Source organism: Zophobas morio, unplaced genomic scaffold, assembly GCF_036711695.1.
Source record: "Zophobas morio isolate AGI-343-1 ecotype UQ-CSIRO unplaced genomic scaffold, CSIRO_AGI_Zmor_V1 ptg000017l, whole genome shotgun sequence".
NCBI classification, from domain to species: domain Eukaryota; kingdom Metazoa; phylum Arthropoda; class Insecta; order Coleoptera; family Tenebrionidae; genus Zophobas; species Zophobas morio.
Window position 1 is genome coordinate 17,080,103 of NW_026972122.1, and position 12,382 is coordinate 17,092,484.

At 32.8% G+C, this 12,382-nt stretch overlaps 1 protein-coding gene across 1 annotated transcript in view; it reads right to left on the reverse strand.

Annotated features, from left to right (window-relative positions):
- The window catches only part of LOC135130014 (uncharacterized), a 35,190-nt gene extending 33,842 nt beyond the window's left edge, over nucleotides 1-1,348 (reverse strand). Inside the window, exon 1 of the mRNA XM_064057310.1 lies at nucleotides 1,220-1,348. Within this exon, the coding sequence (XP_063913380.1) occupies nucleotides 1,220-1,291 (72 nt within the window). The 5' untranslated portion in view covers nucleotides 1,292-1,348. The remainder of the gene's footprint in view (nucleotides 1-1,219) is intronic.
- Nucleotides 1,349-12,382: the final 11,034 nt, after the last annotated feature.

Below are 12,382 nucleotides of genomic sequence, written 5' to 3' on the forward strand. Positions count from 1 at the left end.
TTAACACCTTATAAAATTAACACGGCGTGCAGCCCCAGGTCAAGTGCTAATTACGAGCTTTTACTAAAAGTAACAATTCCCATTTCAGCCACAAAAAATATGATCTTAGTAAAATCGATCTCCAGTGTAGAAATGAGACGAAATTACACATTAAACTGCTTTTTCCTTGTAAGGGAAGAACACAGATTTTTGAATTTCATTTTGACAGAACCTTAGAAATATATTTGCCGGTCACTAGCGTAATATTTCTTTTAAGCAGTAAACTTCAAAATTAAAGTAAGGTATGTTAATACAGGAAATTTAGGTACACGTTTTTTGTAATTTTTATTTTATTCAAACACAGTGAAAGGAATGAATTTAAATTTAATTATTAGAATTTTTGTTTTTTGCCTTTGTGACCTTAGTTATTCGTTAATACATCTTACACAAAAATTCTTGTTCGAAAATCAAAGGACATAATTATCTAGGATTTGATTTTGTTCGCTCCCCACACCCCTTGTTAACCTAATGCTAATTGAAACTTTCTTGCCCATCTCTCAAGTTCTACGTTTCGTTCCTTTCATAGGAAGTTTAATTCCAGCAAATTGTTGAATGAAAGAAATTTCACAGTTGGATTAAAAAAATGTATACATTTTTTCCTGCCTTCAATTCGATAATAATCCCATCATATTGTTGCTTTTAATATCCCAGAGGTTACAAAGATCTAATCTGACCTATTTCCTTTCCAGCAATGCAAGAACAAATAGGTAACTACTACAGCATATAATATTATAAGATATTAAAAAAGTATATAAAAAAGCCTCGCTGACGATTTTTCATTCACGAGAAGATGTTGTTTAACCTAAGTATACGTCAGTAATATATTATTTAAATAACTGAAATTCTGTTTAAGTGGACCAAATTTATATATACCTATATTTAGGTCTGCCTGATCTTTTTTTAAAACCGAATTGACTTAAAAAAATATAAGCAAATGCAGTCATAAAAAGGGGTACAACGATAAATGTACTCGCTAGAACCCACGAACAAATTCCGTCAGATAATGTAGATACTGAGACTGAAACATACCCGATACTTGGTGACGTTTGAATAATTTACAGGGAGTAAGCTGAAAATTGCTTGTTTACTTATTCAGGAATGAAAAGTACGTGGCGTAAAACAAAAATACCTGCCTTAAGAAATATACTAATAAATTAAGTTTTGTTGATTATATACCTACCGCACGAGCAGACACAAATGATGTCAACACTATGGTCACAAACACTGGTAGATAAATACAATAAAACCCCATTGTATATGTATTTGTCACTGTCGCGTGTTTTACTGAAGCTTCCGTATTTCAGCAAGCTTTTTCAGTAGTTGCAGGACATCCTGCTAGGAGGATCGATAGCGCTAATGTGTAGACGACCGCTATAGAAAACTGTTGCTCAACTCAGTAAAATGAAATAGGGGCTGAAAACAACGATATTTGAAAAATATGGAAGTTATTATTATTAGACTTGATATATTTCTTTTAAGATGGGCAAACGGTGAATATTTAAAACACATATAGCGTATATTTGGCAAAAAAGCCGAGGCTCATAGGCCGCTTTATGTGATTGATAAGCTCAAGTTAAATTAAATCGGTTTAAATACAGGTACCACGGTCTGATTTAAAAAGCAAATGTTTAACATTCACTTGTTTTTGCCTTTTTTTAATGACACCTTATATGTTTTCTTAAAGATTCTTGTAAAGAATTTTTTTCCTGAATATACTGTTGTATCACGGTAGCATATTTTATTAAAAAATTATCATAAAAATTAAAATATATTGCTAATGCCTTAAATTTAGCAAAAACTACTGTGTCCCTGAAAATAGGTGTAATATTGGCTTTCTTGCAGATCATGGGAAATGTTGAATAATGGATGATTATAATAAATAAGTAAAAGAAAACTGAAGCACAACCCTTTAGGAGGACACTCAGGATATTATCCAGACCAGCTGTCACTGAGTTTTTAGACTGTGATACAGTATCAAATATTTACTTTTGAGATTTACAATCCATCTTAATTTGAAGATTATTGAACTCTTCATTACGTCATTACACTTCTCTCGTAATATCTGACAGTGTTGCAAGTTCTTGATCTAAATATTCCATTAGTCCTAGAATTTAGATCTTCCTTTTCTAGTTTAAATATACTTCCAAAATTTTTTCGGGTCTGATGAAAATGATGACTGTACAGTATACTGTACTTTGTTACCTAAGATAACTATTGTGAATTAAGGACTTGCATTTAGTTCTGCAATATTTAATAGTAATGAGTTTTAAACCTTTTATAGTTGTTATGAAGGACTGTTTTTAACTGTATTGTTTCAATAATTTCCGCATCAAACCATACCGGATACCGACGAGTTGAACTTAGAAACTGATATTTCAAATAGAGTGCATCCGTCTAAAGGTGATACCTAGAGAGCGGAAAATATGCAGCAAAATTTTGGGAAATATGATCATATGATATGCATCAAATTTATGCAAATATGCAGTAACTTTCTGAATATATGCAGAGATATGCAGTTGCATATGCTTCAAAAGTAAAAAAAAAACGTAATAACCAAACTAAATTTATTTAGAAATTACAAAAACAGGTTTCCCGAGCTTACGTTTTATTACAAAAAATACATAAATAAAATGTTTATAGTTAAATTAATTTGAGTTATCTTCGACATATTGACGCACCTAAATTGCTTTAAATGCTTTCAATGCAAACTCGCAATGAAAAATAACAAGGTAACGTTCCTTCGACCACCATTAAACATACTATTAATACACTTATCGAACAAAAATATTGGGAATGAACGATATTTCCAAAAGTAATTATCTAGAGCCCGAATTTACCTAGAAGGATGAATTAACACCCAGTAGTTTCTCCAAACTACCATAAAACCCAAACCTTTCCGAGGTAGTTGAAGCTCAGGACAATATTTGCAACATGATTAATGAAATCTCGTCTTTCTAGATAAATGCCAATAGAATGGCCAATTTTTTTTTTTTTTAATTAGCACAAAAATTGATAAAAATGCAAAATATGCACCCGTTACGTGAAATATGCAGCAGAAGGCAAATATATGCAAATATGCAACTTTTTTATAGCTATATTCATTTCTAGCTAGCATGATTCGTGCACATATTAAATATCAAGACTTATATGCAAAAAATAACGAATATGCAAATTTCATAAAATCCGCTCTCTAGTGATACCTATAGTTTCTGGAATTGTTTGGATTTTCTGGTTTCAAACAAAGCGATTAATAAATAAATCTAATTTCGTGGATAGCTTTTAAACGATCTCTTTTTTTGGTGGAAGCAATTAATTGAATGGTAATTTGATTCTATTTTTATATCAAATATTGTTTTTTTTTGGGTATGAAGTGGCACATTGAACCTCCAAAATCGTTTAATTCTGACACTGCTTCCGATAATTGTGACACACCTTTAAGTGCATGCTTAGAAATGAATAAAAGTGCTTCTGCTAAAGCTGATACACTTTTAGAAAGAAAATGTGACATGTCAGACGGTTGCTAGACTCGTATGGTCACTTGTAGATATAGAATAAAAAAAATGTTTTTCTACAATTGTGTAAAGAATGTCAATGGTTTAGAGCGCAAAAAGTGGCATTTTCTTGCACTAGTGCAAGAAAATTTTTATTAGTATCATGGAATATTCGGACTATAGGGTAGAAGACTTTACCTTCGTTGACCGATTGGAAAAATAAGCCAGAAGCACGGTTTCTGTTAACTACACAACATTTTTGTCTGCACACCATTCTTTGAACCGGTTGTATGTCAGATCGTATTGTTTTGTGGGATTTCTCGGGCAATAAATTAAATATTTCCGCATTGGCCATCTCGGTAATTTCATTTTCGCTCGAATCGCTCTTTTTGAGGTCAGCACGGTTCAAAACACTCACTCACTACTTATTTATGGCGTTTTATTTTATTTTGCAAATTGGTTTTTTTGAAAACATTGTTTGGTTGTCATGGTAGTCACGACTAACTAACATAAGACAGCATGATGATACCTTTTGGTTGTTGTAGAATTTTATTTAAGTTTCCAATAAAACTGGTGCATTATACCCACGATTGTAGAAAAAATGTTGTATGCAACACGTGCAAAAGTGTTCTTGCACTTGACGTATTGTCCAACTTGACCTTCGGTCTCGTCGGACAATTGTTACGTCGCGTGCAAGAATCAGTCACTTTTTGCACTTGTTGCATAAATAACTATTTACGTACGTGTCTTATAAAATTGGAATTCAGGAAAAAAATTGGAAAATAAAAAATAACGATAATTCTTGTTTCCGTATAAAAAAATTGCCTTCTCCTGTAGTCGTTTGGCTTAGGGATGACTCCAAAAATGTCTTCTAAAGGCACTACATCAATATTATCGCTTTCAGGGCTTTTTTGTTGCGTAGGTAAGAGTAACCCAGTCTTAAATGTTTGATATTTGATTTATTAACACATTATTGGTATCAAATTCGTTTGTCAGACGATATAAATGTTGTCTAAACTACGATCAGATAAGGAGTTAGATACTGGACTTTCGCTACTCATTTGTTCATCCCCAATCGTTAACGAATGCCTGTTTGGACGCTTGCTTTGTTTACCTACTATTTTTTTTCCACTAGTATCTGAATTTTACATGTAATCTACATAGTCACCTCCTCTAGCGTTGTGCACATTTTCTTTTTTTGAATCTCGTCGTTGGAGTTCTGCTCACTTTTCCAAGAAGTAATTTTTCAAAACTTATGCTAGAAGTACTTGGTTGTTCAGTTACTGGTTCAATTGTTTCAGCTTCACTCGTATTACAAACATCTTCAGTAGATGTTAATTTCAGTATTATGTAGTAAGTACACTAACTCTATCAGAGGACCTTCAGTCTGATTAGCTTCAGTCTCATTAAGAACGTTTGTCTCATTATCATTTTTCTGTTTTTATAATATTGTTCTAAGTCTAATGGAACTAATGGAAGAAACATATCGTTGTTAAATGGCGTGCCTATTAATTGGAACATCTAAATTTTCATTATATAAACCCGAGTTGTGAAACCCTTTTTTAGATTCTTTTGTTATTTCTTGCCATATGTGTCCAGTTAAGGTACTAAAATCCGCTTCGTTCAAGGCTTTGCGACAATTTTCACGTTGCTAAGCTGTTTTCTCAGCATCCCACAGTTTTTTTGTGTACATTAAATAAAGACACATCCAATGGCTCGGGAATATGTATGGTGCGCAGTGGGAGCTTTCATAAGTATATATAGTAATCTCGTCTTCAATGGCCAATTCAATTAATAAATTGGGAGATATGTAAGATTGATGGCCATATAAAATTATTAATAATGGCCCCTCCTTAAAAAAGTATAAAAAAGGTGTTTGGGTAGGTGTCGTCAGGCATCCAAGAGCCCCAAAGATACTTGGTTTTATAAATTATGAAGGAGGGTATCGGTAATTTATCTCCATTTGCTGAAGCACACACACACCCGCAGTTTGTCTAAATACATTTTGATTTTTTTGCGACAAGTTTTGAGTTCAGCAGGTCATAGATAAAAATGTCACATCTAAACTAAATATTATAATATATATCTATAGATGAGGTTTCCCCATTAAATTCAAATGGTTAACAGTTTCTTCATATAAATTGAAAAATTCATAAATTATGTGGGGTTTTGTTTGTTCTGTCCTGAAAACATGACGCTTGGTAGGGTTTTTACATGTGGTACCGCTTTTTAAATTTCTGAAACCATTCTTTTCCAGGAATACCATTCTTGAAACGCGTCACGAAGATGTTACTTTCAACGTATCCACATTCGTACTATATTCAACAATTCCATCTTTTGAGACTCCAAACCTACATTTCGCACTGTGAGAGCAATACTCACGTAACTCAAAACCAGCGTGTTTTGAGTAATAATGATTTAAAATTCCCAAGATTTTATATATTATTTGTATCTTAAATACCAAAGGCTTCGAAATACATTATAGTCGTATTGTCAATCTATTATTAATCGTGTTTTTATTCCTTTAGAGTAGACCCTTCTACTCGTTATAGAAAACAAGAAATTTTGACTTACTTACTTGCACTGGTACACAATATCAAATATTTTGGCTTGCGTGTTAATAAATTTAAGACAAGAGCAAACTAGTAACACATTGTAATGAAAAAAATATAACAAAACACAAAACGATCACAGTATTAATTCATTCAACATCTACACTGACCGGCAAAAAAAACGGCCACCCTGAAAAATTTCGCAAAAACACTTTAAAACTTAATTTAACTATAGTGATCGTTATTTTATTAAAGAATCATTCACTATTGACACATGATGTACAAATTAGCACAAAAAAGAAGACAATTAAACGCAGAATTAAATTTAATTTAACAAAATAACAGAAACAGACCAAGTACGATATTTTCCGATATTTTCTTAAAAAAAAACAATAAAGGAGGCTGCTGTTGTAAAAAGTGTTTTTCATCATTTGATTTTAAGTTTGGCAATTAATAAACGTTTTCACGCGAAAATACTTCCGCTAACTCTTACAGACGTCTTTCAAAGTGTCGCTCTGTTTCTGTTATTTTGTTAAATTAAATTTAGTTCTGCGTTTAATTGGCTTCTTTTTTTTTGCTAATTTATACCTTATATGTCAATAGTGAATGGTTCGTTAATAAAATAACGATCACTAGTTAAATTAATAATTTTTAAAGCTTTGTTTTGCGAAATTTTTCAGGGTGGCCGGTTTTTTTTTGCCGGTCAGTGTACTATGGCTAAATTGTTATAAAATGTGTTATAGCTTTATTTCATTCGTTTTTTTTATACATAATTGATTCAGTCCATCGTATTTTTTTACGTATTGCTAAAGGACCTTCATAAATATTGTTTAATCATTTTCATTTAAGTCTGATGCCGCCGTTGTCGTGATGTTCGGGAATTGATTGACTATTAGTTCCTGATATACTTCCTACAAAGTTACAAAATTCCATCGCTATTTTTGACAAATTTTAAATTTTTTATTTCGCTCTAATTAACTTTCCTACCTTTCCTATTCAAAGAAAAATTGATTTCCATGTTTTCGGTCAATTCTTAACTATATCAGAAGACGTGCATTTGTTGTGTTCAATTTGTACCTAAATTAGAAGGAGTATCAGATTATCAACATCGACTGAAATCTCATAGCTTCATAACTTACTTACATTTCACCATCATTTCACTTACTTTTGAGATACGGCAGTCTTGCATTAAGTGCACACGTAATGTTTTGAAATGCAATGCAAACATTTTGATGAATTTGAGCATTACGCAACTATTAAAAACCGTTTATACTTACATATACTAAAACTAAATACATTAACTTTTGTATGCATTAATGATAAATTTAAGAATTCCGCAAATTTTTACTTACGTGAGTATTGCTCTCACAGTGCGATTTGTTCATAATGTTACGAAATAAACCCAGACGCCGCCCCGGTATGACGCCTATGGGTTCCCGAGCTTCTAATATGCACGGCCGGCGTTGATGGGTGGTGAGTCATCCATCTCGATTGCAGCGTCCAGGAAAGTCTCGAAGCGGCGGATCGCCACAGAAAAACCTGGAAGCGGTGTTCGCGAACGGCAATCCAGACGACCCCGAATGCCCAACATCTAGAAGGAAGTACGAGTTGAAGTAGAGGCCACCGTCGGGAATGATTCATTATTCAGTCGAATTCAGTCAGAGAGTGTCGAGAAACTCCAGACAAGAAGCGCCGGAATTATTTTATGCATAATCGTGTAAAGTTAGTTGTGTAAATTCAAGTTAGTAAGAAATAAATTTTTGAATTTTTCCACGCCAATTTCAATCACCCGTACAACGTAACAATAATTTTTAACACACTCGCTAATTTTTCTTCATCTTCTTTGCCCAGATCTTTTGAGCGTCCCAATTTGCAGTTTACTGCCGTTTTCTTCCTGTTTTTCAATCCTTTTAATTTTAAAATCAAGGTAGACCTTGGTATACCAAAACGGGCTACAGCTTGTTTTTGATTCATTACATGATTTTGTACAACTGCTAATGAGATTTTTTTGCTGTATTGTCGTAGGTACTTTGCCCATTCTAAACAAAAAAAAAAAACGTAGCGTTACAATGTACGAAAATATGCGTAGGTGTCACAATTCCTTGCAACATGATTTTATTGGAGCTATTTGTGACACCCGTTGTTTCAAGATTGTAGGTTATGAAATTTTATGCATACATGCACGAACACTCACAGCGGGTGCTCAAAAAGTTTTACAACAAAATATAAACAACATTATTTTTTTTGTTGTCGAGTAGCTTCATAATTCCCGTTTGGGGCATCGAAAATCATTTATAATCTGTTACATTACTGCACGATTTCAGATTATATCACAATTTCAGATTATGGCACTAGCTAGTTATTTTGTACTAATTTCTATTTATATAAAATACACAATTTGAGTTTCTGGTAATTGTAAGTCCAGAGGTGGCGGTTTGGACGGTAGATTCGCTTCTTGTAGAATTAAATGTAGTTCTAATTGGTGATCCAACTTCAATTGATGATTCAACTATTTCCGCAATTCCAGCAGATGATCCAACTGTTTCTTTAATTCCCACCAATGATACAAGTGTCAGGGCAACTTTCTTTTTATTTTCTATGGAATTTGACACATATCCTTATGCAACAAGCAACAGTATCACTTTTCCAGTCGCCGTGTCTTTTTAGGGACCTAATATCGGCACCATTATCCGCAAGAATTGTGGCAGACGTCCTCCGGAGCGAGTGCGCTGTGTACTCGTTAGCATTAGGTAGTTTCAAGTATCCTGCAATTTTTCTCAGAATTTGCCCAAATGTGTTGATTCCTATGGGATTGCAGGTGCATTTATTGTTGTTATAATACAAAAAAAAACTTTTGAATTTTAACATGTTTTAATCAATGCAATATAATCAACTCCTCCAGTTTCATTTAAAATGGTGAAAATTCTTGATCCATGTGTTTTGGTATCTTTAATGTGAGTAACTACAACCGAACCTTCGTCTTTAACGTCGTCTATACACAAGTTATAGCATTCTACTCTTCTGCAGGCCCCAAACAAACCAAAAATGGCAATCACCTGCAACGATATTAGTTTTATGACAGCTACTTTGGCACATTGAAATCCTACCTTCACAAGCAAATAATTTTTATTTGGTGCATTTGTCAAAAACTCTTAATTGCCGTTTTGAAAATACTTTTGACTTTTCTGGTATATAACCGATTAAGCGACTCTTCAGGAATCAATTTTGGGAAACTGTCAATATCTACGTTATTTTTATTTTAAGTACACCACAATAATGAATCTTTGTATATCTTCGACTATATAATAAAAAAAAAGAAAATAAATATCAGGGTATTTAATTACCTAACTACCATTTCATAATACCTGATCCAAAAAGCAGACAATTAGAACTTGTTCCGGCACAGCCTCCACTTTTTGCTATTTTAACCGACACGAAATTTATTTTAATTCTTTGGCATACATAGTTTTGGACTTTTTTGAAATTAAACTTTGGTTAGCTTCCGCAGCCTTTCGGCTGATTTCATCGTGAAATGATGTTTCTCAGGTTTAGGAGAAATAGTTATTCACATTATGAGTGCGGTAGGTAGCATTTTATAGGCGAGGTTTTAATTTTGAATTTTAATAAAACCGAGCCCTGTAAATTGCCCTAACACACAAGTAATGTACTATATTACATTTTTTGTCCGACCTATTTTTATACGTACACTAATCTTTCAAATTCAAACCCTGCGAAATTGTAACTCGGTATCGAGTACGCTGCTTTAAACAATTTTGCAGTAGGCGTTGCGTTCAAACATTTGCAACAAAAGAAGAACGTCAAAATATTTTGTTGACATTTCGCTTTTCTAACTAAAATTTTCTTCTTTTCTCAAATATTCTGTTGAACAAAAACTTGCGTAAATTGTGTTTCTGCAGGTATCCTTTATTATTTGTAGAACAATTTATTTTTTAAAAGCCTCTTAAGCCTAAAAAAATTCGAGTTATTTTACCGTACCGCGATGTGGTAAATCAGTCAATCACGGGTCCGTTAACTTGGCACCACCAAGTTAATGAATTTTACTCAAAAGCTAGCACCTCGTTGTTCTAACCTAGCACCAGCTAGCACCACCAATCAAAAAGCTAGCACCACCTAATTATTGAAATAAAAGCCTTTTACTTTCGGGGGGGGCCAAGTTAACGCTAGCCCCCCGACATTATTTAATTCTCATGAAAAGTTGGTCCGAGGTAGTTTAGACCTAGCACCAGCTAGCACCACTAGTCTCATAGCAAGCACCACTCTGCAAGTACTAAAAAAAAATTAAAAACCAAAAAAAGTAGCCCCCACTTTTTTTTCTTTAATGGTAAAAATCAATAGGTTAATAGTCTAGAGCTAGCACTCGCTGGATCCATTAAAAAAAAGTGTATTTTTATTAAATAAAGCCATGTAATAAAGGGTTATTTTCGGGGGGGGCTAAGTTAACGCTAGCCCCGCAATATAATTTAAAGACAATGAAAAGCTAGCACCTAATAGTTTAGAGCTAGCACCAACTAGCACCATTAGTCTTATAGCTAGCACCATTAAACAAACTAATAAATAAAATAATTGAAAAGCCCTGAAAAAATAACTCGCATCTATAATTCCCAATCGTGGCCGGAAATAAACTATCTTTGAAAATTAATACATTACAATCATCCATTGCTTATAAAAACTCATGTTTTCGGCATTGAACAGAACTTAATATCTACATTATCTACATATTTAATTAAATTATATCACTTGCGTTCAAATCGTTCTTCATTTATTTCAACACACTAAAAATTAGGCTATGATAAATGTGATCATTTAATTTTTTTCCACAGTCATACATTTGACTGACATTACGTAAACAACAAATTTGAAATAACAAGCGAGACTATAAAATTGAAGTCATTTGTAATTTATAAATCCGAGGTTAATGACGAAAACCTTTGTAAACTCTAAATTCCTAAAAATATTAATAATAATTTAAAATCCTAGAAACTTAAGAGACAATGTGTCTAGAAGTCAAGTACAAATTATGAAGTTCAGGGCCGCCGCTAGAACTTTTGGCGCCCGAGTGCAAGTTTGAATTCAGCGCCCCTCTTCAATATAGACAAGATTTTTTTAAGTAAAAATTGTATTAAAATCAGTGGAAAATTAAAAGCCAGTCTTTAAAACGTTAAAATTAAAATTTATTTCGTATAAAATAAACAAACAAATACCTTTATCGAACACAAATCTATTTTGTTAATAAAAAACATAAATACATATGTATCCATATAATATGACTGAATACAAAAAAAAAGAAACGAAAAAACCTAAAGCATACAAATAACATAATTAAATATTTTTTACTAAACCAAATGAATGTTTCTAGATTTCATACTGGGAAATTCTGCAACTATTTTTTTATGTCCAAATTGTCTAACAGTTCATGTTCAATTGCAACAATAGATAAGTTACTTAGCCTGCCTTGACTCATGGTTGATCTGAGATAATTTTTTATTATTTTCAATTTTGAAAAGGATCGCTGGCCAGATGCAACCGAGACTGGTGGTGTAAGCAAAGTTCTTAATGCTATTGATGTATCGGAAAAGTTGAGATTAAATTGTTTTCACACCAATACGTAAAATTTGTTGGGGATCTTCTAACGGTATAGCTGAAGAGTGCAGTTTTAAAGCTTTAATCTTATTAAATACGGCAATGTCGACCTCACCAAGGGAATCAACTGCAAGTTTTAAATGTAAATCTTTACAGTTTTTTAACATGTCTTCTTCTGAGGACTGAAGACAAAGTTTGGTTCAGAATTCGGCAAAAAAAAATATTTTAAAATTAATTTTTGGATCTACAACTTCGTAATTCTGCTCGTGATCAAAATGTTTCGGTTTTCTTCTTGGAAACACGGTTTGGATTGGCGGAAAAAATGGTTGAACATTAATTTCATAGGCAAGTTTGTCTGCTTCAGGTATAATATTAGCAAAACTTTCATTTGAACGATAGTTGGTAAAGTAACCTATTACATCTTTAAGTAAATTGATATATACTTTGATGTTGATATTAGGATTCTGCATCATTTTAGTTAAGATGTTGATTGATTCAGAATACTTATCAAATCAAATTATCGTTGAACAAATAACTACCATGAAGAAGTATCTTCGGATATTTCCAGCAAACCATCAAAGATTTTGCAAATGTGATACGTATAAATAAAATAAATTTATCGTCCAAACTACAAGTGCAAATAACAACTTTGTTGCATTTGCCAGCTCGGACACCAACTAATTTTTGGAGCAATGTTCT